Source organism: Papaver somniferum, chromosome 10 (assembly GCF_003573695.1).
Source record: "Papaver somniferum cultivar HN1 chromosome 10, ASM357369v1, whole genome shotgun sequence".
In the NCBI taxonomy this organism is placed as follows: domain Eukaryota; kingdom Viridiplantae; phylum Streptophyta; class Magnoliopsida; order Ranunculales; family Papaveraceae; genus Papaver; species Papaver somniferum.
The window spans coordinates 77,033,926-77,057,154 of record NC_039367.1 but is presented as its reverse complement, the minus strand read 5'-3'; the positions used below and the strand labels follow the sequence as shown (position 1 = coordinate 77,057,154).

Sequence of the window (23,229 nt, the reverse complement as noted above, 5' to 3'; positions counted from 1 at the left end):
ATTTTATTGTTTTCTTTTTATTATGGACCCCTGGCTACTGGGCTTTAGTGGTTGACCTGCCACTAACCAATACTAGGAAATTAGTACCTATAGGTAATTCCTACAAAAATTTGGGTGCTAAGCACCAACGTATTATTATAAGGGCGTATTTTACAATCTTCTGCGTACTTTTAGTCTCTTTACCATTGTGCTTAAATATATTTTTCAAATATACAAAAACGTTGGCGCTACTTTATCATAGCAGAGAAGAACTTTAATGGCTTCAGCTCTACAAAGATCCATTAAATCAAACCCTTATTGAAATCTATTCTCATGCCTTGTATAACAAAATATGTAAATGTATATCAATCAGTATCTAAAATTCCCATTTCTTCAATCTTCTTCAAGACCGTTACATCTTCAATTAAAGATGCTCAGTTACCAATTGTATACAGATTCATTTCCCTATTACAAGAATTTTCGAGAAACCTTATATGTATTCAATCTATTCATGCTCAAATCATTACCAATTCTCTTTCGAAAGATGAATTTCTGGTTACTAAAGTAATTAAAAGTTATTCTGATCTGGGTAGTTTGAATGACGCTCGAAAAGTGTTTGATCAAGTTACTGACCCAAATATTTTTATACGAAATACAATGATGGGGGGGTATTTCAGAAATGAGAAGTTCATGGACACTATTGAATTGTATCATAGAATGAGATCTCTTGGTTTAAAGACGGATAGTTTTACGTGTACTCTTGCACTCAAGGCTTGTTCTAGTTTATCGGATGTTGAAAGTGGGAAGATAATAATGAGAAATGCTATGGAGAACGGTCTGGCGAGCGACAGATTTTTGGGGAGTTCGATGATAAAGTTTTTGGTGAAATTTGGTGATATCGATGAAGCCCGGTCTATATTTGATGAGTTACCGTGTAAAGATGTTGTTTGTTGGAATTCTATCATTGGAGGTTATGTGCAAAAGGGTAACTTTCATATGGCTTTTAATCTCTTTTGGAAGATGCTGGGTGGTGGGATTATACCGACTCAAGTATCGATTGCAAGTTTGACTCAGGCATGTGGGGGAATTGGAAATTTGGAGCTTGGGAAATGTGTTCATGGGTTTTTGAATAGCTTGGGGATGGGTTTTGATATTTTAGTTCTTACATCATTAGTTGATATGTATTGTAAAATTGGCGATGTTGAAAGTGCTCGGAGGGTTTTTGATAGGATGCCCACGAGAAACTTGGTTTCGTGGAATGCAATGATCTCTGGGTACATTCAGAATGGATGTGTTTTTGATGGATTTGAACTTTTTCGTAGATTAGTTCTCAGTGGTTGTGAATTTGATCCGGTGACGATTGTTAGCCTGCTTCAGGGTTCTGCTCAGCTATCTAGTTTAGATAATGGGAAGGTTCTTCATGGTTTTGTTTTAAGAAGAGGGCTTCAGTCGAATTTCATTGTGTCAACAGCAATTGTTGATTTATATGCGAAGTGTGGTGATTTAAAGTTGGCTAGTTCTGTTTTTGCTCGAATGAAGGAGAGGAATGTAATTTCATGGACTGCAATGTTGATGGGATTAGCACAAAATGGGCATGCAGAGGAGGCAATGAGATTATTTGGTCAGATGCAAGAGGAAGGGGTAGTTGCTAATGTTGTTACCCTAGTTAGCTTAATCCATGCTTGTGCACATGTTGGTTCTTTGAAGAAAGGAAGAAGTGTTCATGGTTATTTGATACGGTATAAAATTTCGTTTAATGAAGTTATTAGAACTGCATTGGTTGATATGTACGCCAAATGTGGAAAATTAGACTCCGCAAAGAGGGTTTTTGATGACAGATTAAAATCAACCGATGTGGTTCTGTGGAATTCAATGATAACTGCTTATGGCATTCATGGCCGTGGAGATAAAGCTATCGATGTTTTTGATCAGATGAAAACGAAAGGTATTCAACCAAATCAAACTACTTTCATTTCTCTTTTCTCTGCTTGTAGTCATTCAGGTCTTGTGGAAGAAGGGATGAGCTTATTCCTAGTCATGAATGAAGATTACAAGATTAGCCCTAGTGAGAAGCATTTTGCTTGTATGGTAGATCTTCTTAGCCGAGCAGGTCGACTTGAAGAAGCTGAAGCCTTGATCAACCAAATGCCATTTGCGCCTGGCAATGCTGTGCTTGAAGCACTTCTTAGTGGTTGCCGAACTCACAAGAAAATCGAAATGGGTATTAGAACAGCCGATAGATTGCTTACATTAGATTCGATGAACCCTGGAATTTATGTGATCTTATCAAACATATATGCTCTAGGAGGAAGATGGAACGAAGTGGATTACGTTAGAGGTCTAATGAGGAAGAGAGGGTTGAGGAAAACACCAGGATATAGCTTGCTTGAAGTAAATAACTTGGTTCATACATTTTTCACAGGAGATAATTCACATCCGTATTGGGAAGAAATCCATCAAATGCTGGAGGAGTTAAGAAAACAAATAGAGACTTTAGGTTACTATCCTGACACAAGTTGTGTTCTCCGTGATGTAGACGAAGAGAAGAAGGTGAAGTTATTATGGGGTCATAGTGAGAGATTAGCAATGGCTTTTGCGCTATGCACACCAGCTGGAAGTTTAATAAGAATAACTAAGAATTTACGAGTTTGTAGCGATTGCCACACCGTTACCAAGTATATTTCGAAGATAGCTAGGAGGCAAATCATCGTCAGAGATGCAAATCGATTCCATCATTTTGACAATGGTAAATGTTCTTGTGGTGACTACTGGTGATTGATGTTGTTGAAAATGTATTTTCTGCATCAGTAATATTCTACTTATGAAGTTGCATTTTTGCAAATGTTGTCCAACCATATCCAGCTTTCCTAGTATTGTATTATTACAAGAAACTGGGTCACATCCACAGATGATAGCGGAGGTCTTTCAGCTGTAATTACTTTCCATAAAGAACAGCAAACACCACAAGAAACAAAAACAAAACCAGAAAAGGACTTCTAATTTTTTTGGACATGATTATGGCATCAAGCTGTTTTTTTTTCTACGCGTAACTCTTCCTACTGGAATCCACTTGCTGAAACAAAAATTGTCTGCAGAAACGTAAGACAAAGACAGTGTTTATAATACTAAAATTTTGAATATCATGCTTGATGGACATTCATTTTTGATGTCTCATAAGGAAGTCACCACTGTGTTCATCGTTGACAACATGCTCTGGTTAAATCATAGGGTTCATCCATCCGAGATGCACGGCTTCCTGGATTCAGCGTGCACTTTTGCACGACGAAAAATGTGTGCCTCATGAAACATAAAATAAAATGGAATCGAAAGAAAAGAAAAACGGCAGTTCAAAAAAAACAAAAACAAAACAACAACAAAGATTGAAACTTAGTGGTGGTCTTAAGGTAGTTTTGTTTAGCTAAATTGATGTTTAAGGAGGTGTAAAGGACAAAAACAGCTGTTGCAAGTTTATATAAATCCAAATTAAGAATGAATGCTTGAGCTTTCTAACCCTAAAAGAGGAAAATCACATTCATCATCAACATATATGTAACCAAACAAAAGAAGAGTATCGACAAAGAAAGATATAAAGCATCTACTAAAAATGAACTGAGTAAAGTAAACACAATACAAGACAAAATTCAAACCAATTATGCACCATCAATGACTTATACGCAGTTAGTTTGATGGAACATTCCTTCCGATCAATGACGCGTTTCGGGACGATGACGTTTTCTTTCTTTTACAGAACAATCCATGGGGTTGGTTGTGATCATGTAGTGAGTACATAGTTTTGTTTGAGCAAACAGTAATGAATGAATTGCTTGATGCAATGTATTAAAATTTGTTATGTCTTGATGGGATATATTTGGTTTCTTATATCAACTAGTCCTCAATATGATACAGCCTAACTTCAAAAAGTTCTACTCAAACTTCAGGTCGGGCAATAACAAAATAAGTGAAAATAAATCTGCATTCCATTCGATTTTTAACTGGTGCACTGCATAAACAACCAGAGTCGACAGCCAGTACGTAATAACTGAGTACATGACTTGGTCACTTCTACCAGGAAACGTATAAATCAAAAATTAGGAACATATATGGAAAATGAATCAGTGACCACATCTAGGCGTCTTCTGTTTTCCGCATTTCTTTGTTTCTTACATATTTTAAGAAAAGCAGTCCTGATAACGCTATCGAAAATGATCCGAAACAGAATGATTGCTCGGTTTCACATGTCGAAAGAGATATTTTTGAGACGGACACATTGTCTTTACTCTCCAAGTATGTAAATTTTGCTCCAATTCTACACCTTGGTTTACAATTCTTTCTTGCGACCCAAACTCATGCCATGGTGCAGCATGATGGACTAGTATCTGTCGTAAACCCAAACTTTAATCCCGAGAATGCCATTGGATTTTTCGTAAAGAAGAAAGCTTTGATGGCTGGCCACGTCAGATATGACAAGTGGAGACCGTTTAAGAATGTAACTGATAGTAGAGTCTCACGTGCAAATCACGACCTTCTTTTTGTGCTGCTCAATTTGATTATCTAACGTAAACACGTTTCACCAAATTCTTTTGTCTTCTCATTGTATCTCTCTGGACATTCCAGTTTCTTCACGCCACCGATCTCTGGAAACTTGGCTTGGTTGCTTGACGTATACCGGCGGCTCACAAGCCATAACCTAAACAGGCGATGGTTTTTCCATGTGGCGCTGGTTTTGGGAAAAAAAATCAATAAAGAGACTTGGGAATAATGAGTCCTACACGAAAAGTCTTAAAATTATCGTACAAAATTATTTATGAAAGCTACGGTTTTCAAAAAATTTATTTCAACAATACACCAAATTTTTTGTAATATATTACGGAGTGGTAAAAGAAAAAAAACATTCGAAAAACACAAATCAGGTTCACAATGATAACCTCGTAATTAAGGTTATTTAAAACTTTTATGATCCTCCATAAATTTCTTATGCTGCCACTTTAGTTCCTAAATAGTCTAGAATATTATCCCAAAAAAAAAATTACCTTGTGAAAAGTTCCCTATTTCGGTTTAAGGCACGGGAGAAATGAAGCCTCCGGTTGTGCTCCGGGCACGCTCGGACAAAAAATTAGATTCATGACCGTAATGGAGCTAGCACCTCGCACTCTCTCCCCAAGATGTTCCTCATCCAAAATACAAATTCTTAGTTAGGAATAATTTGAATTAACAACTTAACTAGAGCCCTCCACGTAAAGTTGACTAAATTCTAGACACTGGTCAACCATGACTCATTGGTAACATAGCATGTGAGGGCCAAGCACACCACTGATAGATGGCCCTTAAAAAATCACTATCTTTTCCAAACTTTTATTGACGATTTGTGTACTTCTGAATTGTGTGAAAATTTTAGCCTCCACGAGTTCAAATTTCAATAATAGGGATTCACTGGTAAGTTAATGCAAAATTATGGCGACCCAAACCTATGGCTCATCTCAATGCAGGTACAATCGACATTGCTCGAGTTTATTATAACTGCTGCTGATTTTCTAAAATAAAAATAAAAATTATAAATACTGATTTAACACAAGTATTTTCCTTGAAGCTTGAACATATAGTACAAAACCAATGTAACACGGAATGGGCTTAAAATTACCCTCCGAGGATCATAAAATGCACACATTTTCCATTTATTGGTGGCAATAAATTGTAACTTCCATTAACAACCATTTTTGGACTACATTATAGCTTGAAGAAAGAAGCTTGAAGAAGCCAACATAAAAAAGCTTAGCAAGCTTTATCAAACCCATCACGATCACATCTCATTCACTGACGAGTATATAAACCCTTGTCTAGGTTATAGAAATTCCTCAAGCTCTCTCTTTGCAACTTCAAGAGTAACTATTAGTTTCTGCAAGAGAGCTTCAACAGAAAATCTTTAGCTCAAGAAAATGGCAGCTCCTTTATTAGTCTTCATATTTGGCATTCTTGGTATTACTATCTTATCACAGACCTTCTCCTTTCTCTGTAGAATTTCTTCCTAAAATTTTCTTTGTTAATCTTAGTTCTGATCATTTGTGTGTTTTGCTTTCGTGATTTTGTAGGCAACATTGTGTCATTCATGGTGTATCTGGCCCCACTGTAATCTCTCTTTCCCTTACAAAATATCAATCTTAATTAGCAGGTTCTCTTTGTTGTTGTTTAATTGTTCGGGAGGAATCATAACATTTTTTTGTTTGTTTTTGGTGAAGGCAAACATTTTACAGGGTTTATAAGAGAAAATCATCAGAAGGGTTTCAATCACTGCCATATGTAGTAGCACTGTTTAGTGCCATGTTGTGGATGTATTATGGTTTACTAAAGAGTGATAAATCCCTGCTAATTCCTATCAATGCTATTGGATGCACCATTGAATCTCTTTACATCATTATCTACTTGGTTTATGCTCCTCAACCAGCAAGAGTGAGTATCTGTCAAGTGCATATATATTAATTTGGTTTATATTCAAGAGGTGAACTGGTTCTAAGACAAGTCTCTTTCCCCTTGCAGTTTTCTACAGTAAAGATGTTGCTCATGGTGAACGTAATATCATTTGGCACAATCTTACTTTCTACATACTACTTGATTCACAAGGCATCGGTGCGATTGACAGCTCTTGGTTGGATTTGCTCTGTCTTTTCAGTCTGCGTATTTGCTGCTCCTCTCATGATTATGGTATAAATTATAATTACAGAAAACATGCAGTTTATAACCATGTCAGATTAAAATTTTTACAAGCTCAAATGGTTTTTGCTGATTAGTTTTGTTTGGGTTTTGCAGAGAAAAGTGATAAGGACAAAGAGTGTCGAATTTTTGCCATTTCCCTTATCTTGCTGTCTCACACTATGTGCCGTGATGTGGTTCTTTTATGGTCTGTTGGTGAAGGATTACTACATTGCAGTAAGTAACAACTAAAAACCACCAATTGCCTTGTATTATGAAATAATTTATACACTCTTTTACTAATATAATGATTTCGGTTTGATTTTCAGTTGCCAAACGTATTAGGGTTCATCTTCGGGATTGCTCAGATGTTGCTATACGTAATCTACAGAAATGCAAAGAAAGATGTCGTACCAGTACCAGAAGTAGCCCTAAACGTCGTCGATTTAACCAAACTTGAGACGGACATGGATAAAAACAAAAAAGAAACTGGAGCGCCCGACACTCACCAGATCATAGTTTGCGACGGCGTTGACCCTGCAGTAGTTATCGTCAGACCAACTGAAACCATTGTGTGATTCTCTTGAAGACGTACATAAAAATCCAGATCATAGGCCAATGGAGATTCGAATGAGCATATATTATAGTTTCGGCTTAGTTATTATTATTGCTATTTCTTCACTATATATTTCTCTTAGGGACTTGGTATCATTAAACCTCTATCCATCCATATTGTCATCATCATTATTCCATCTTTATCGAGATGATAATAAGAAGAAATCTTGTAATAGTGAAAAGCATGAATAGAATTATTTGGTTTAGTCCTAATCTTGCGCCTTATTATATGTTATATTTCTTCTGGTTTTACATTAATCATAATCAAATTAGCGATATTTTTCACTTGAACACATTGCCCTGTTTGAACTGTAGACTGCAAAAGTTCATTAGTGATTCGGGGTCCAAATTCATAGCCCAACAGTTTAAACCCTGAAAATTTTGGAAGAGAACAAGATCTTCTGAAAACGGCCGGGCCTAGAATGTAATAAAGTAGCGGACATTCTGTCCAAAGTAGCTAGAACTGAGAAATTAAGCAGAGAATGGAATAATCGTTAATTCAATTTCTATTGGTATCAAAAGAAAAGTAAAGGAAAGAAATCCTTTTGAAAACAATCGGGCCTAGAAAACAATGCCAACCAACCATGAAACGCCATGCTTCAAACCAAAAAAATAAATAAATGAAATGCCACATAAGATTGGACCACTAGCTGGACTGTAAATTGTGGCCGCCAATAGTGTTTTCGTACGAGAATCGTACGAGAAATAGGTCCATTAAATGGAAATTGTCACACCCCTAAAAACAAAAATGATGTTGCAATTTTCACGAGTGCTAACTGGCACAATGTGGTTCTTCACTAGTGTGTGTGCACCATAAAGTTCAGCCTCATACACTGTTAAGAGTATAACACAACCGTGCGGTCAATAAACGGGCAACACCTACAAGATTATGTAATCTAGTAAATCCTGTTTACTAGCAAGATAAGCTTTAGTTTACAAGATAATTTGTTACTCTAGGTTTACTGTTTAAACTATATTCTTATGAATAGGAATCATTTATGTAAATGGAGATTATTCGAGTATCTTACGTATGTCCACGGTCTGTTGGTTAAACTTCAACATAGAAGTCACTAACAAGCTGGTTGGGACAAAATTAGGAAATTGATGTAATCCTAAGGGAATTAGAAGTCATCTAGTTCTAAGAAAAGGAAAGACATGTAATAAGGTAATAGGACTAGGAAAAGGAATTCATAGTTCTATATATATATGATCACCAAAGTAGTGGTTGATCATATGAGCAAGATTAGAGCTTGTGTTTAGTTTTGAGAGATTTTCTAAACATCAATAAAGAGAGTTGTCTTTATATAAGCTAAGTTTCATCTTGCAGTTGCCATTAATTGGTATCAGAGCTTGTTTCTGAGCCATGGAAAACGAAACCACCATTGTGGGTGCAAAACAGTTCACGCCACCATCAATACAAGTTCCAATCCTCAACGCCACAAACTACACAGTATGGGCCATGAGAATGAAGGTACTGATGAAAATCTACAAAGTTTGGGAAACAATTGATCCTGGTACATTGGACCCAGACAAAAACAATGTTCCCATTGGATTACTCTTTCAAGCAATACCAGAATGTCTTGTTCTACAAGTTGGTGAACAGGAAACTTCAAAGAAAATTTGGGATGCAATAAAGGCACGTAATCTCGGAGTTGATCGAGTAAAAGAAGCCCGTATGCAAACTTTAATGTCTGAATTTGAAAGACTGAAGATGAAAGACACTGATACTATTGATAGCCTCAAAAGCTACGTCACTTGGACAATCCATTGATGAAGATAAACTGGTAAAGAAGTTTCTCAATAGTTTACCAAGATCCAAGTATATTCATATCATAGATTCTCTCGAACAAGTCTTAGATTTAAAGAAGACTAGCTATGAAGATATAATTGGAAGATTGAAAGCATATGAAGAAAGAATCCTTGATGAAGAAAACAATGGAGAAACTCAAGGAAAACTCTTGTACACAAACTCTTACCAACAAAACTCTGCGACAAGAGGAAGAGGTCGTGGAAGAGGTGGTAGAGGAAACAGAGGCCGAGGAAGGGGAGGAAGGTTTAACTCACAAGATAGAACAACAAGTCAGAATGATCAAAACCAAGGGAAAGAAAAGAAGGATAGATCAAACATTATTTGTTACAGATGTGATAAACCAGGACACTTCTCCTCTGTATGCCCTGAAAGAATACAAAAGATGGAAGAAACAAACAAGAATGAAACAAGGGAAGCAGATACAACCCTTTTCATGCACGAATTTGTATTCTTAAACGAAGGGAACCTAATACTAAAGAACTACGAATCAAAGGATGGAGAAATAAGAATCTGATATTTAGATAGTGGAGCCAGCAATCACATGACTGGTAAGAGACACTACTTTTCTGAACTCAATGAGAAAATCAAAGGACAAGTGAAGTTTGGGGATGGATCTTCTGTAGAAATTGAAGGGAAAGGATCAATTCTATTTCAGAGCAAGACCAGAGAACAGAAGCTTGTCACAAACATCTACTTCATCCCAAACTTACAAAGCAACATTCTAAGTTTAGGACAAGCTACAGAAGTTGGATGTGATGTTAGAATGCGACAAGATTATCTAACAGTTCATGACCCAAGTGGAAGACTTTTAGTTAGAGTCTCACGCTCACAGAATAGACTCTACAAGATAAGTCTCATGATTGGAAGGCCATTGTGTCTGAATACGAGACTGGAAGATCATACATGGAAGTGGCACGCAAGGTTAGGACACATAAGTTTCAGAACCTTAAAAATTATGTTTCAGAACAAGATGGTTCGAGGGCTACCACAGATAAACGATGAATCAAGGATCTGTGAATCATGTTTAGTTGGGAAACAAACGCGTCAAGGTTTTCCAAAAGCAACAACATTCAGAGTGGTAGTAAGTCGCGACGTGGTATTCGATGAAAAAGCAAACTGGAACTGGAAAGAAACTAATGATGGACCAAGTAGGGATCCAGGAATGTTTCACATGAGATGGGGTCAAGTAATTGATGAAGGCGAAGGACCCATAATCATCAATACCAATGGAAACATTGATGTTAATCAAGAAGAAGAAGAGAATAATGAAAACACTGAGAATAACGAAGAAGTAGAAGAAGAAGAAGAAGAAGAAGAGATCGATGAAATAACTCAACCTATTCCACCGCGACAAACAACAAGACAGATACAAAATCCACAATATCTGGAGTATTATGTTCTTCAAGCTGCAGAAGAATGTGAGATAATGTTACTTTCTTTTAATGATGAACCAAGGAATTTTCAGGAAGTAAAGGTCTCGACTAAATGGACACAAGCATGTAGAGAAGAAATTATTTCAATCAACAGAAACAAGATTTGGTTTCTAGTTGATAAGCCAGGTGGGGTAAAAGTGATTGGTCTTAAGTGGATCTTCAAAATAAAACGGAATGATGATGGTACTGTCAACAAATATAAGGCAAGACTTGTAGCTAAGGGATACGTTCAAGAATCAGGCATAGACTTTGATGAAGTTTTCGCACCAGTTGCTAGACTAGAGACAATTCATCTCTTAATAGCAGAAGCAGCATCAAACTCATGGGAAATTCACCACTTAGACGTTAAGACAACATTCTTACATGGTGAATTGCGAGAATATGTGTATGTTGAACAACCAGAAGGTTTTGAAGTAAAAGGACAAGAGCATAAGGTTTATAAGTTATCAAAAGCTCTATATGGTCTAAGACAAGCTCCTCGAGCCTGGAATACAAAGTTAGATCAAATCTTAAGAGAAATCAGATTTCTTAAGTGCTCTAAAGAAACATCAGTATACAGAAGAGAAGAAAAGGGAACGCTTCTTGTGATTGCAGTCTATGCAGATGATCTATTTTTGACTGGCAACTCCCTTAAGGTGATCAATGATTTCAAGAGAGAAATGTCATCAAAGTTTGAGATGTCAGACCTCGGAAAACTCACTTATTACCTTGGCATAGAAGTCCATCAAGGAGTAGATGAGATTCAGATTAAACAAGAAGCTTATGCAAGGAGAATTCTGAAAGAAGCAGGACTTGAAACTTGTAATCCAACTAAGATACTAATGGAGTGGCACAAGAAGAAGCTGAGATTGATCCAACGAGTTATAGAAGAAATGTTGTATGCCTTAGATACTTGTTACACACAAGACCAGACTTGGCTTTCTCTGTGGGAGTAGCAAGCCGTTATATGCAGAGTCCACACAAGTCTCATGGTGATGTAATAAAGCAGATATTGAGATATCTAAGAGGAACAATCAGCTATGGATTGAAGTATGGTCGAGGAGGATCAAAAGGAATTGTTGGGTATAGTGACAACAGTCATAATATTGACCAAGATGATGGAAAAGTACAACTGGTCATATATTTTATCTAGGAGAAGCACTTATTACATGGTGCTCACAGAAGCAAGACACAGTAGCTCTGTCATCATGCGAAGCTGAGTTCATGGCCGCAACAGAAGCAGCTAAACAATCAATATGGCTTCAAGAATTATTGGGTGAAATCAAAGGAAGAGAACCTGAAAAATTTCTCATCAAGATTGATAATAAGTCTGCAATTGCACTCACTAAAAATCCAGTGTTTCATGGGAAGACGAAACACATTCACAAAAGGTATCATTTCATACGAGAATGTATCGAGAAGGAGATCATCAACGTTGAACACGTACCAGGAACTGAGCAGAAAGCAGATATATTGACAAAGGCATTAGCTCGGATCAAGTTTGAAGAAATGAGACAATTGATTGGAGTACAAGATATGTCACGGGTAAGGTTGAAGCTTAACTGGGAGAATGTTGGTTAAACTTCAACATAGAAGTCACTAACAAGCTGGTTAGGACAAGATTAGGAAATTGATGTAATCCTAAGGGAATTAGAAGTCATCTAGTTCTAAGAAAAGGAAAGACATGTAATAAGGTAATAGGACTAGGAAAAGGAATTCATAGTTCTATATATATATGATCACCAAAGTTGTGGTTGATCATATGAGCAAGATTAGAGCTTGTGTTTAGTTTTGAGAGATTTTCTAAACATCAATAAAGAGAGTTGTCTTTATATAAACTAAGTTTCATCTTGCAGTTGCCATTACGGTCGACTTGACTGTACCACGCTAATCTCTTTGTTTTCTCCATTTATATCTGTTTTCATACTGATGGTACAAAACAAGAAAAGTTTTTCTTTTTTCTCTTCCTGCTTCTATTTTCATGATTGTGTTTTATATCTGTTTTCATACTGATGGTACAAAACAAGAAAAGGCTTTCTTTTTTTCTCTTCCCGCTTCTATCTTCTTGATGGTGTTTTTTATTTGGGAAAAATGGAAAAATGCCTCAATATGAGGTGCAATATTAGAAATCTGCTCCAACGTTAGAAATAGTTAGAAAAATGTCCCATTCCGTTAACATTGCCATCTAACCCAGTTAAGTCACATGTATAAGGCCATCATTACCACCAGAACCACCTCTAAAACCGCCCCCGCCACCACCTAAACCTTAAACATGAACTCTAAACCCTGAATCTTGGATTCAAACCAAAATCTTGAATTTTGAAGGGTGTATTTGTCATTTTTTTCACGTGTGTGGGCTCATACATGTGATTTAAATGAGTTTTTGACGGAATGGGACATTTTCCCAAATTTTCAATTGTTGGGACAGATTTCTAACATTGCACCATATGTTGAGGCATTTCCCCACTTTCCCTTTTTATTTCTAGATTATCATTCTATTCTATTTAACTAGCGTCATCCAAGTTCTATTTTTTTCTCCGATCAAAATGCTCCCGCTTAAGTTTTGGAGTAGTTACAATATTCCCTCTGAACTGTGGTTAGTCATTTGTTTCGTATCGAGGACAACTAGTTGATCAATGTGAACTAGTTTTCCTATTTGAATACTGCCATCATCTTTTGGCTTCCCAAATTTCTATCAAAAGTCCCATCAATGTTTTCTCTTTTCTATGTTTCTTAACATCATCACAAACACTCACATGCTGCTCCACTTTTCATGTGCTACCCTACTCGTCCTTTGATACTTCTCCGAGATTTTTTTTTGTCTTGTTTAATATGGTTTTCATTCTTTAATAATCAATCCTACCTTATGATTTTTATTGCAATGGTATTGTGTTATCTTCGTATCATTTCATTATTATGGGAACATCGGAAAAATCCCCAAAATAAAGGGTCACCTTAGGGACGTGCCCTGTTTTTATATTTTTTTAAAATGACCCATTAAGTCAGGTTTCTCATCCAACCTCGTGAAGTGGTCAATTTAGAGCATTTTAACCAGTCAACCGGTTGAAAAAGGTCCTTATTGACCTTATTCTCTTTTAATTTTTCTGACTAATTTGGGATCTAGGGTGATTATTTGGGACCTGTTACTAGATAACGAAAAAGGTCATTTGAAATAACTTTCACACAACCTTTATCCAACAATTATCTAAGTACATATTTTACTCCTGATTAATTAACATTAATTAATCGTATTAGACGTTAATTATGTTTTAGATGTGAGATCAATTAATGTTAAATTGTTCTTCAAAACATCAAACAACTGAATTTTTTTAATTTTTTTCGCAAACAGTACCCAGAATCGGTTTACGTTCATGCACTCGTTAACCGATTCTGGGTTGGTGTTTCCAAAATTAACAGAGGACTTCCATAATCGGTTGACGTTGGCATATATACAATCTGATTACCAAAATCGGGGTTTTTTGTAACATAATATTAACCGATTGTTGTCCTTCATAAGAATTGTTTTTTTTGTTGCATTCATTTCATTATGTAGGAATCACGGATGCATTTAGCACATGCATCAAGCCTTTAAACCCCTAGGCGACCTTAGTGGACGAGTTATAGTCTCGTGAGGGTTTACATAGACATCTACCCACAAAACCTACACAAAAACTTCTAAAACCATCAATCTTCATCGGAGGACTCCGAGTCCTATTCACCCGCCATCATCTTCTCCGGGACATACTCCAGAATTTTGGAAACCATGAAGTGATAGCTTGCATCGAATGCGAATGCTTCACCCCTTTCCTCCAAGTAACGCGCTTTCACGACTTTATGCTACAAAAAACTTACTTAGTTAGTGATGTTTCATTGGGAGATAAAACAACATGGATTACGTAAAATAAACCACAAAAATCACTTACAAATTGTTAAATGGACAAGCTAAAGTGGCTAGCGTTCAAAATCCGATGTTGGATAGATAATAAGAAAGTATCGCACTTTCGATGACTTGGTGTCTATCATGGACTTGTTGAACACTTCTTCCATTTGGATTCCCAAAATCTTGCCTATATTTGTTTTGCACCTTTGTCCAAAAGGTTTCGGCATCTACCCTTACGGAGGACTGATTTTTTATTCGAGTTTCCGTGTACCATGCTTTGGTAATGGATAGATTTTCATTTGAATCAAATGATGCTATTGTTGTATGTAGAGGTATGAAATGAGTAATTGTGGAGTATATGGAGTGAGAGGGAACAGAATGAGCAATTTTGGGGCAAATGGGGTCCAAGGATTAGGTCTCTATATATAGTGAAAGACCCCAACAACTATTTTTTTTCGAAAAAAGTGAAATAATTAGGCACAATTAGTCTTCTCGAAGCTCCATATAACCCGATTATTATTTTATGCCACCAAGAATCGGTCTTTATGTTACCCGATATAAACCGATTAAAGACAAGTAAGAAATTTGAATTTTCACCGACAATAATCGGTTTATATCACTTCACATATGATCTGATCCTATCAAGAAAAAGATACAGAATAAAAAAAGCACAGTAATCGGATTATATGGACCCCACACATAATCCGACTGTTTTACAGACCCTCGACAATCGGATTATGTTGACATATCGAGTATCCCGATTGTTTACCTGTGTTTGGAAAACAGAATTATTGAGCATGCATAAACTTATTTTACGATATACGGAATTATAATTAAAACTTTAAGTGCATTAAGTTCAACACCAGGATCATCCAAAATATAAACCTTAACCATCCGAATTCTAAAGTTTTAAAAACCAAAAACTTAAACAACCAAGTCTTAATAAACTTAAACAACCAAGTCTTAAAAACTTAAACTTAAAAACTTATAAATCATGGAGCACTAGCATCAGGAGCAGCAACACCAGGGGCATTTGCAGCAGCAGTAGCATCTTCTTCTTCAGCAAGGGATTGAACTTCAGACATTTCTTCAAACATATCTTCCAAAAAATCTGTGGCGGTCCCTTTCAGCTGAAATCAAATCCCTCATTCTCCTCGCGAACTTGATGAACTCATGGAGCTCTTCTAGTAAAAGCTTGTCTATCAATGCGAGTGCTTTCTCTAGACGGGTCTCACGCCCATATGCCAACTTGTATAGGCTTCTTTCTGGCACGGGTTGTGGTGCCCTGTGAATGTCCTCATGGGTGAGATCTCGAGAGTAAAATGCTAAGTGGCCAAAGTCCATATCTACAAAAGAAAACAAAAATCAATTTACCAATCGGTACATAATTAAACATATGTAATCCGATTCTCAACAACAAAACACACAGGAATGTCAAACATAAACAATCGGTTTATGTGATACATATATAAAAACCGATTATGAAATGGAATCTGAAGGGACAATTCCACAATCGTAACACTAACAAGCAAATAAAATCTGATTGTGGAAACATGGAGTTTAAAAAAAATTAGTTCCCAGAATCGGTTTATGTTAATGCACTTATAAACCGATTCTGGTAATGTTATTTCATATTTCGATTTCGGGCCCAGAATCGGTCGATGTTAATCATCATATAAACCGATTACTCTGCATGTTCTTCATGGCCGAGGAACAAAACCCAGAATCATTTTATTTGATATGTCAACAAAAACCGATTCTTGGTTTTGGTTTTCAAAAATCGAAGATTTAAACATGTAAATCAAAGAAGAAATGCGGATACTAGAACGGGTTGATGGAGATTTACCTTTTTCTTGGTTTGATTGATGATCGTTGGAGAAGAGGATCATTTTTTTTTTTTTGATTAGGGATTTGAGAATTTGGATAGATTAAGATGAAAATTGAAAGTTTTTTAGGTTTAGGTTTTTATGTTTTTGGATTTACTGAAAATGGAAAGGTTAGTATTTATATTAGATAGTTTTAGGAATTAATTTGGGGTAAATTAGTATTTTTGAGAAGTTTGATAGACCATAGCCATTTGATGGATTGGGAAGGGAAATTTGATAGGCCCCAAATAATCACCATAGGCCCCACTTTAGCCAGGTTAATTTTAGGGTTTTAGGGTGTAATTTTTTAATTTTTTTTATTATAACTTTTTTCCTCTTTTTATATGTATTTTTAAATAATTAATCTTTAAAAGGAATTATAATTAAAAATAATATATACATATATATATATATATACACACACGAATGGTAAAAATAAATAAATTAAAAACCTACTCCCTCCGTTCTTTTTTAATAGGCTGGTTTTGATTTTAGAGAAAATTAAGGAAATTAAGAGAATCAATCATTGAAAGTGGTCCTCATGACACTTGTCAATAAAAGAAGTGAAGTGAAATGGTCCCCACGACACTTTTCAGCAAAAGAAGTAAAATGAAATGGTCCATAAACACTTGTCATCAAAAGAAGTTAAGAGAAAAGTGGTCCCAAAAAACTAAAGTAACATTTGACTTTCCCAATTAGGAAACCAGCCTATTTTTTTCAAACATTTATTTATAGAAACCAACATATTATTTAAGAACGGAGTGAGTAAAAAAAATTTAACCTTGGACCTTGGAAATTAAACCCCGGACACTAAAATCTGAATAATATATATATATATATATATATATATATATATATATATCATCCTACAAATGTGACTTAACTGGTTTGGATGGACATCTTAACAGAATATGGCATTATTTCCATGCTTCTTAGTCCAACTATTTTTTCTCCTCTATGATAATAGTAGTGTTAGTTTGCAAAATTAATTAAGTTGGACTTCCTGAATGTTGTTTCTTTTAGATTATGCATCCAAAATCTAAATTCATTATTTCACTTATATTTATCATCTATTTTCAAATAATATTGTTGCTCATGTTGGAATATATCGGTATTTCAAACCCTTATAGATGTGTGAACAATCATGTTGCAAAGCTTATTGGAATGCTTAGTCTAGTTTTTTCTTGCTCTTAATGCAATTCATACTGCATGAGAGGTTATTTCATAGTTAATGCTCACATAAATAAGGTAAATGAACAAAAACGACACATATGGTGTAACACTCACACCTTTCGCACGACATATGCTCAAAGGTGAGCTATGGCATGATATGAAGCTTCTCAAGCTTCTGTTGCAGGTTAAGAGGAACATTGGCCTACGACCAATATTGTGTCAAGCATGCGCATTGTGTAGGCATATTGGTCAAGGGCCAATATCGCGCCAAAGTGGTGAATTATGTTGGGCACATTGACCAATGGCCAATATTGCACCAAGAGGGTGCAAGTTATAAACTACATTGGCCTAGAGTCACTATCGCGCTATTATGCCGCATACGAAAGTTATATCGGCCAATGGCCAATTTCTCATCAAAATGGTGCATCAGGACGGTTGGGTATATAGCCTTGAGAGAAGTGGCGCTACCATAGCGCATTATGCAAGCTATTGGCCAAAGAGCCAATATAGTTGTAGGATCAGAATCTCGCAACAATAATATCTTAGCGAAATTATCAGCAACACAACACAACAGCATCGCAGAACAATTTTAGAAATGATGTAATAAACGACATCAGCTAAAATCATTAGAAAGATATGATGATCTTGCGAAAATTAAAGAGTTTGCGAGATTAACATTTGTAAGGTTGCGAGAATGTCGCAAGCCATATCCGAAAATAAAGGACAGATTAGCTGTCATCCACTATGTATTTCCCTATAAATAGTCGTTCAACTGAGAAGAAAAGGGAGATCTTTTTTGAGAAAGAAACAAGTAAATAGGAGAGAGAAAGTCTAGAGAAGAAGTCATTCTTGATTCCTTTATCTTTTCTTGTAAGAATATTCAAAGATTCATCAATAAAATTAAGTAGGGGTGTAAATTTTGCCCGGCAGCCCGAGGCCCAGTACCGTCCGCCCTGTCCCATGACAGCCCATGGGTGACTGTGGCCCTTTACGGGTTGGCACGACCTAGCCCATTTAAATAAGAGGGCAGACACAAGCCACAATTCAAATTTTCTTTCCCGGCCCAATACCCTCCCTATTATCCCGTCAATGCTACCCGCCATGTTAGCCCGCAAGTGTTATCCATTTACCTAGCCTAAGTGACTGTTCTCATTTGTTTTATCCTAGAATATACTTGGTACATATACTTAATACAGTCAACCCTCATAGTTTTCATATGTATTTCTTAACTTTTATTCCATTGGAGTCTAATTTTGTTAACCATATAGAGAAAATATTGAGCAAAATCTAAGGAAGTTTCCTTTTCTGATGATTCAATTCAGGAAAAATTATAGGAAGTTTGGTTTATCTTATTACCATCTCAATTCTCGTATTTGATTATTAATTTTAAGTAAAACTTGTGTATTATTACTACTTTCTTTTTATTTTTAACAATATATATGTATAATATATATATATTTGTTTGTAATATTCAAGGCCCTCCCGGCCCTACCCGCCCGAGCCCAAATTACAAAACAGGCTTGGGTAGGCCATGGGTACTAACTGTATATAAATAACCCTGCCCTCCCGGCCCTTTTAATTTCATGGATAAGAAATGTTCCGGCCCGCCCTATACCGTCCCATTTAATAAATAGGTCGGGCTGCTCGGCCCGTCCCAATTTACACCCCTAAAATTAAGATTGTAAATCTAAAAATGAGTTGAGTATTAATGAAATCGTATGAGGGGTGTAGTGTAGGATTTCCTGCAACTACATAATGGTGCTAGAAACAGGGAACTTGAAGATAAAAAGTTGAAGATTATTGTTGAGACTGTTCAAATCAAGAAAGTGATTAAATAAATCAGTGAATCAGTTAAAAGAAAAATGATTAGAATCAATGAAGATGACAAAAGATTGGAGTGTAATGTGATAACAAAAACGATGGTTAATGAATTCCATGAAAAACATCAAAGGAAGAATACATAAACGAAATTTTGAAGGAAGGAAGGTTATGGCGGTAGAAAAGACATCACCCTTGAAAGATTGGGAAAAGCAAAAAATTACATTCATGGCGACAGAAATACCAAAATAAAATTTGAACCACACATCTCCATTGGTTATTACAGTGCCTATTACGCGAAAAGAGAAGGAGACAACAACAAAATCCAAGGGAGAATGGATATTAAACAAAACTTTAATCGATACAAGAAGTTCGGTGGATATAATATTTTATCATGCATTCCGGGGAATGGGATTTAAAGATGAAGAAATGTCCAGTTCAACATATTTTGTTCATGGCTTCGGAAAATCCACATCAAAACATAAAGGAGAAATAGTGGTACGAATTCCACTACGAGAGATCGAAACACATGTAACACTATGCGTGGTGGATATGGAATCGCCATATAATATGTTGCTAGGAAGACCATGGATACATGCAATAAAAGCTGTAGTATCAACGTTTCATCAATGTATTATATTCCCCACACCAAATGGAATAGGAGAAATCAAAGGAGACGTTGATAATGCGAAATTATGTCATCAAATTGAAGTAAAGCATTATGAAGGACAATCACAAAGGAAATTTTTTTGTAGAAAGTTGGCGAAGGAGGCAAACATGATAAGGGCAAAAGAAGGCAAGGGAATACCCAGCGAAATTTCGGAAGAAGGAGAAGGACCTTTGAAAACAATAAAAGAACCAACACCAATGGGAGAATCCGAGTCCAGTTACACTGCCGCAGAACCAACAAAACAAGTAAACGTTGGGACTATGGAAGAAACTCTAATATTGAGAATTGGAACCAAGATGGATGTAAAAGAAGAAGAAGGAATTGTTAACCTTTTGCGAGAATATAAAGATGTTTTCGCAGGAAGCATGGATGAGATACCGGGAATAGATCCATCAATTGCATGCCACAAGTTGGAGATTAACAAGAATGTGAGACCATTTAAACAAAGAATAAGAAAAATCGCAACATCATACCATTCCCAAATAGAAGAAGAACTACAAAAAATGCTTGATACAGGAATTATAAGAGAAGCTAAATACCCAGAATGGATAGCGAATATGGTCATTGTCCCAAAGAAAAACAAAGGAATAAGGATTTGCATAGATTTCACTGATTTAAACAAAGCTTGTCCTAAAGATAGTTTTCCGTTACCAGATATTCCTCAAATGGTGGAATCCGCAGCGGGAAATGATAGAGTATCATCTTTAGATGGATACAAAGGGTATAACCAAATCCCTCTTGCTGAAGAAGATCAAGAACATACTGCTTTCTTCGCTCCTAGAGGTTTATATTGTTACACGAAAATGTCATTTGGTTTGCGAAATGCAGGAGCGACATACCAAAGAATGGTAGAAAAGGTATTCACAAAATGGATACACAAAACATTAGAAGTATACGTGGACGACATGTTAGTAAAAAGTAAAGAACCCAAAGACCATGTACAGGACCTGAGGGAGATTTTTGAACAAATGTGGCGGTACAACATTAAATTGTATCCTGAGAAGTGTACTATTGGAGTTGCATCGAGAAAATTTTTAGGCTACATTGTATCAAAAGAAGGAATACGGGTTGATCCAGAAAAAGTGCAAGCAATTCGTGACATGCCAACACCAGCAACAATAAAAGATGTACAGAAATTGAATGGACTTCTAGCTTCGCTGGGGAGATTCATCTCGCGATCATCAGACAAATGCAAATATTTTTTCGATATACTCAAGAAGGGTGCGAAATTCAAATGGACTGATGAATGCGAAAAGTCTTTTCAAGGGATCAAAGAACATCTTATGAATACAACCATTTTACAAAAAGCAGAATCAGGAGAAGAATTATTGATCTATCTTGCGACGACGTCGCATGCATTAAGTGTTGTGTTATTGCGAATAGACGCAGGAGTGGAGAAACCCATTTATTACATTAGCAGCCGAGAAGAATTACTCAAAGATTGAGAAGTTGATCTTAGCATTAGTTTATGCATCGTTTAAGCTCCGCATATATTTTCAAGCGCACAAGATAAAGGTATTAACGAAAGTACCAATTGAATCAGTGATGAAGAATTCTAAAAGATCAGGAAGAGTGGAGAGATGGAATGCACAAGTATGCCACTTTGATATTAAATATGAAATTTTATCTTCCCCAAAATCACAAGTTGTTGCAGATTTCTTGACAGAATTTCCATTAGAAGAAGATGAAGCGGTAGAAGAAATGATGGATATAGAAGAAGAACACGGAGATCCAAAAGATTTATTAATAGAACCAAATAGATGGGAGATATTGGTAGATGGATCATCAAATGGAGAAGGAAATGGAGTTGGAATTGTTTTAATTTCGCCAGAAGGGATAAAGATGGCTTTTTCATTCAGATTGGAATTCGCATCCACTAATAACGAAACGGAATATGAAGTTGTGATACATGCCTTAAAATTCGCAATAGAAATGAAACTAGAAAATGCAAGGATCACTAGCGATTTGCAGCTAGTTATTCGCCAAATAAAGGGAGAGTATACTACAAATGAACCATCCTTAAAGAAATACAAGAAGCTCGTTGAAGAATTATCATCGAAAATCCAAAAAATAAAATGGAGGCACATTTCAAGGAAGGATAATAGACTCGCAAACGCTTTTGCTTTCATCTCAAGCATGATGACAGATCCAACTGCGAGATGCATAAAAATACAAACACTTGTGTCACCATCAATCAATAAAGAAGAAGAAGAAGTGGACGTGATGATAATAGACAATGAAGAAGAAGAACAAACGAACAATATCGCAGACTGGAGAATGGAACTTCACGCATATTTGGCGAAAGGAGAAATACCAAGAAATAGATTGGAAACACACAAGTTAAAAAGCCGTGCAACGAATTATGAATTAAGAGATGGGCTGCTATACCGAAAATCCTTTAATGGGCCATCCCTCAGATGTTTGACACGAGAGGAAGGAGAAAAAGTGCTAAAGATGTTACACAGTGGAGATGCTGGCAATCATAGCGGGGGAAGATCTTTGGCACATAGAGCAAAAATGCAAGGCTATTACTGTCCATACATGCACGAAGATGCAAAACAAATATCAAGATGTTGCGAAGATTGTCAGCGACATGGAAAGAAAATACATGCACCGGGAGCACCATTATCATCTTCAACCAGTGTGTGGCCTTTTGGAAAGTGGGGCTTAGATATTGTGGGGCCATTTTTACCAGGTTATGGACAAAGAAGATACTTAATAGTCGCAACAGATTATTTCACAAAATGGACAGAAGTGAAGGCAGTACAACATATTCGCGACAAAGATATCTTTACATTCATATTCGAAAATATCATTTGCAGATTCGGAATTCTTGCGCAGTTGGTATCTGATAATGGGAAACAGTTTGAAGGACAGAACATAGAAATGTTACTTAATGCATTTAAGATAAAATGTGGAAAGTCTACTCCTTTGTATCCACAAGCTAATGGGAAGGTAGAAGCAACAAACAAAACAATCGCAGATATATTAAAGAAGAAATTGGAAGGACATCACAGAGCATGGTGCGAACAAGTACATGATGCAGTATGGGCTTATAATACAACTAGAAGAGAAGCTACTGGAATGTCACCTTTTTGTTTAACATACAGAGTTGAAGCGGTGTTACCAACAGAAGTTGTTATTCCGACAACAAAGAGAGAAGCTTGGGAGAAAAATCTTAGTGCGGGTTTGATCTTAAAAAAACTGGATGAATTAGAAGAAAGAAGAGAAAAAGCTTTACAACATATGGAGAATTATCAACGAAGATTAGCCCGAGAATATAATAAACGTGTCAAAATACGCGAATTTCAACCAGGAGATTT

General features: G+C 36.2%; 2 protein-coding genes across 2 annotated transcripts; both read left to right on the top strand.

Annotated features, from left to right (window-relative positions):
- Positions 1 to 254: 254 nt before the first annotated feature.
- Positions 255 to 2,935, top strand: LOC113317724 (pentatricopeptide repeat-containing protein At3g12770-like). Its single transcript, XM_026565864.1, has one exon. It carries the CDS (start codon positions 313 to 315, stop codon positions 2,752 to 2,754), a length of 2,442 nt encoding a protein of 813 aa, XP_026421649.1. The 5' UTR covers positions 255 to 312; the 3' UTR covers positions 2,755 to 2,935.
- Positions 2,936 to 5,724: 2,789 nt separating this feature from the next.
- Positions 5,725 to 7,491, top strand: LOC113319002 (bidirectional sugar transporter SWEET14-like). The gene is made up of 6 exons (XM_026567304.1): positions 5,725 to 5,952; positions 6,066 to 6,102; positions 6,213 to 6,423; positions 6,511 to 6,675; positions 6,781 to 6,900; positions 6,993 to 7,491. The coding sequence occupies exons 1-6, from the start codon at positions 5,913 to 5,915 to the stop codon at positions 7,239 to 7,241; spliced, it is 822 nt and encodes a 273-aa protein (XP_026423089.1). The 5' UTR covers positions 5,725 to 5,912; the 3' UTR covers positions 7,242 to 7,491.
- The last annotated feature ends 15,738 nt before the right edge of the window (positions 7,492 to 23,229 follow it).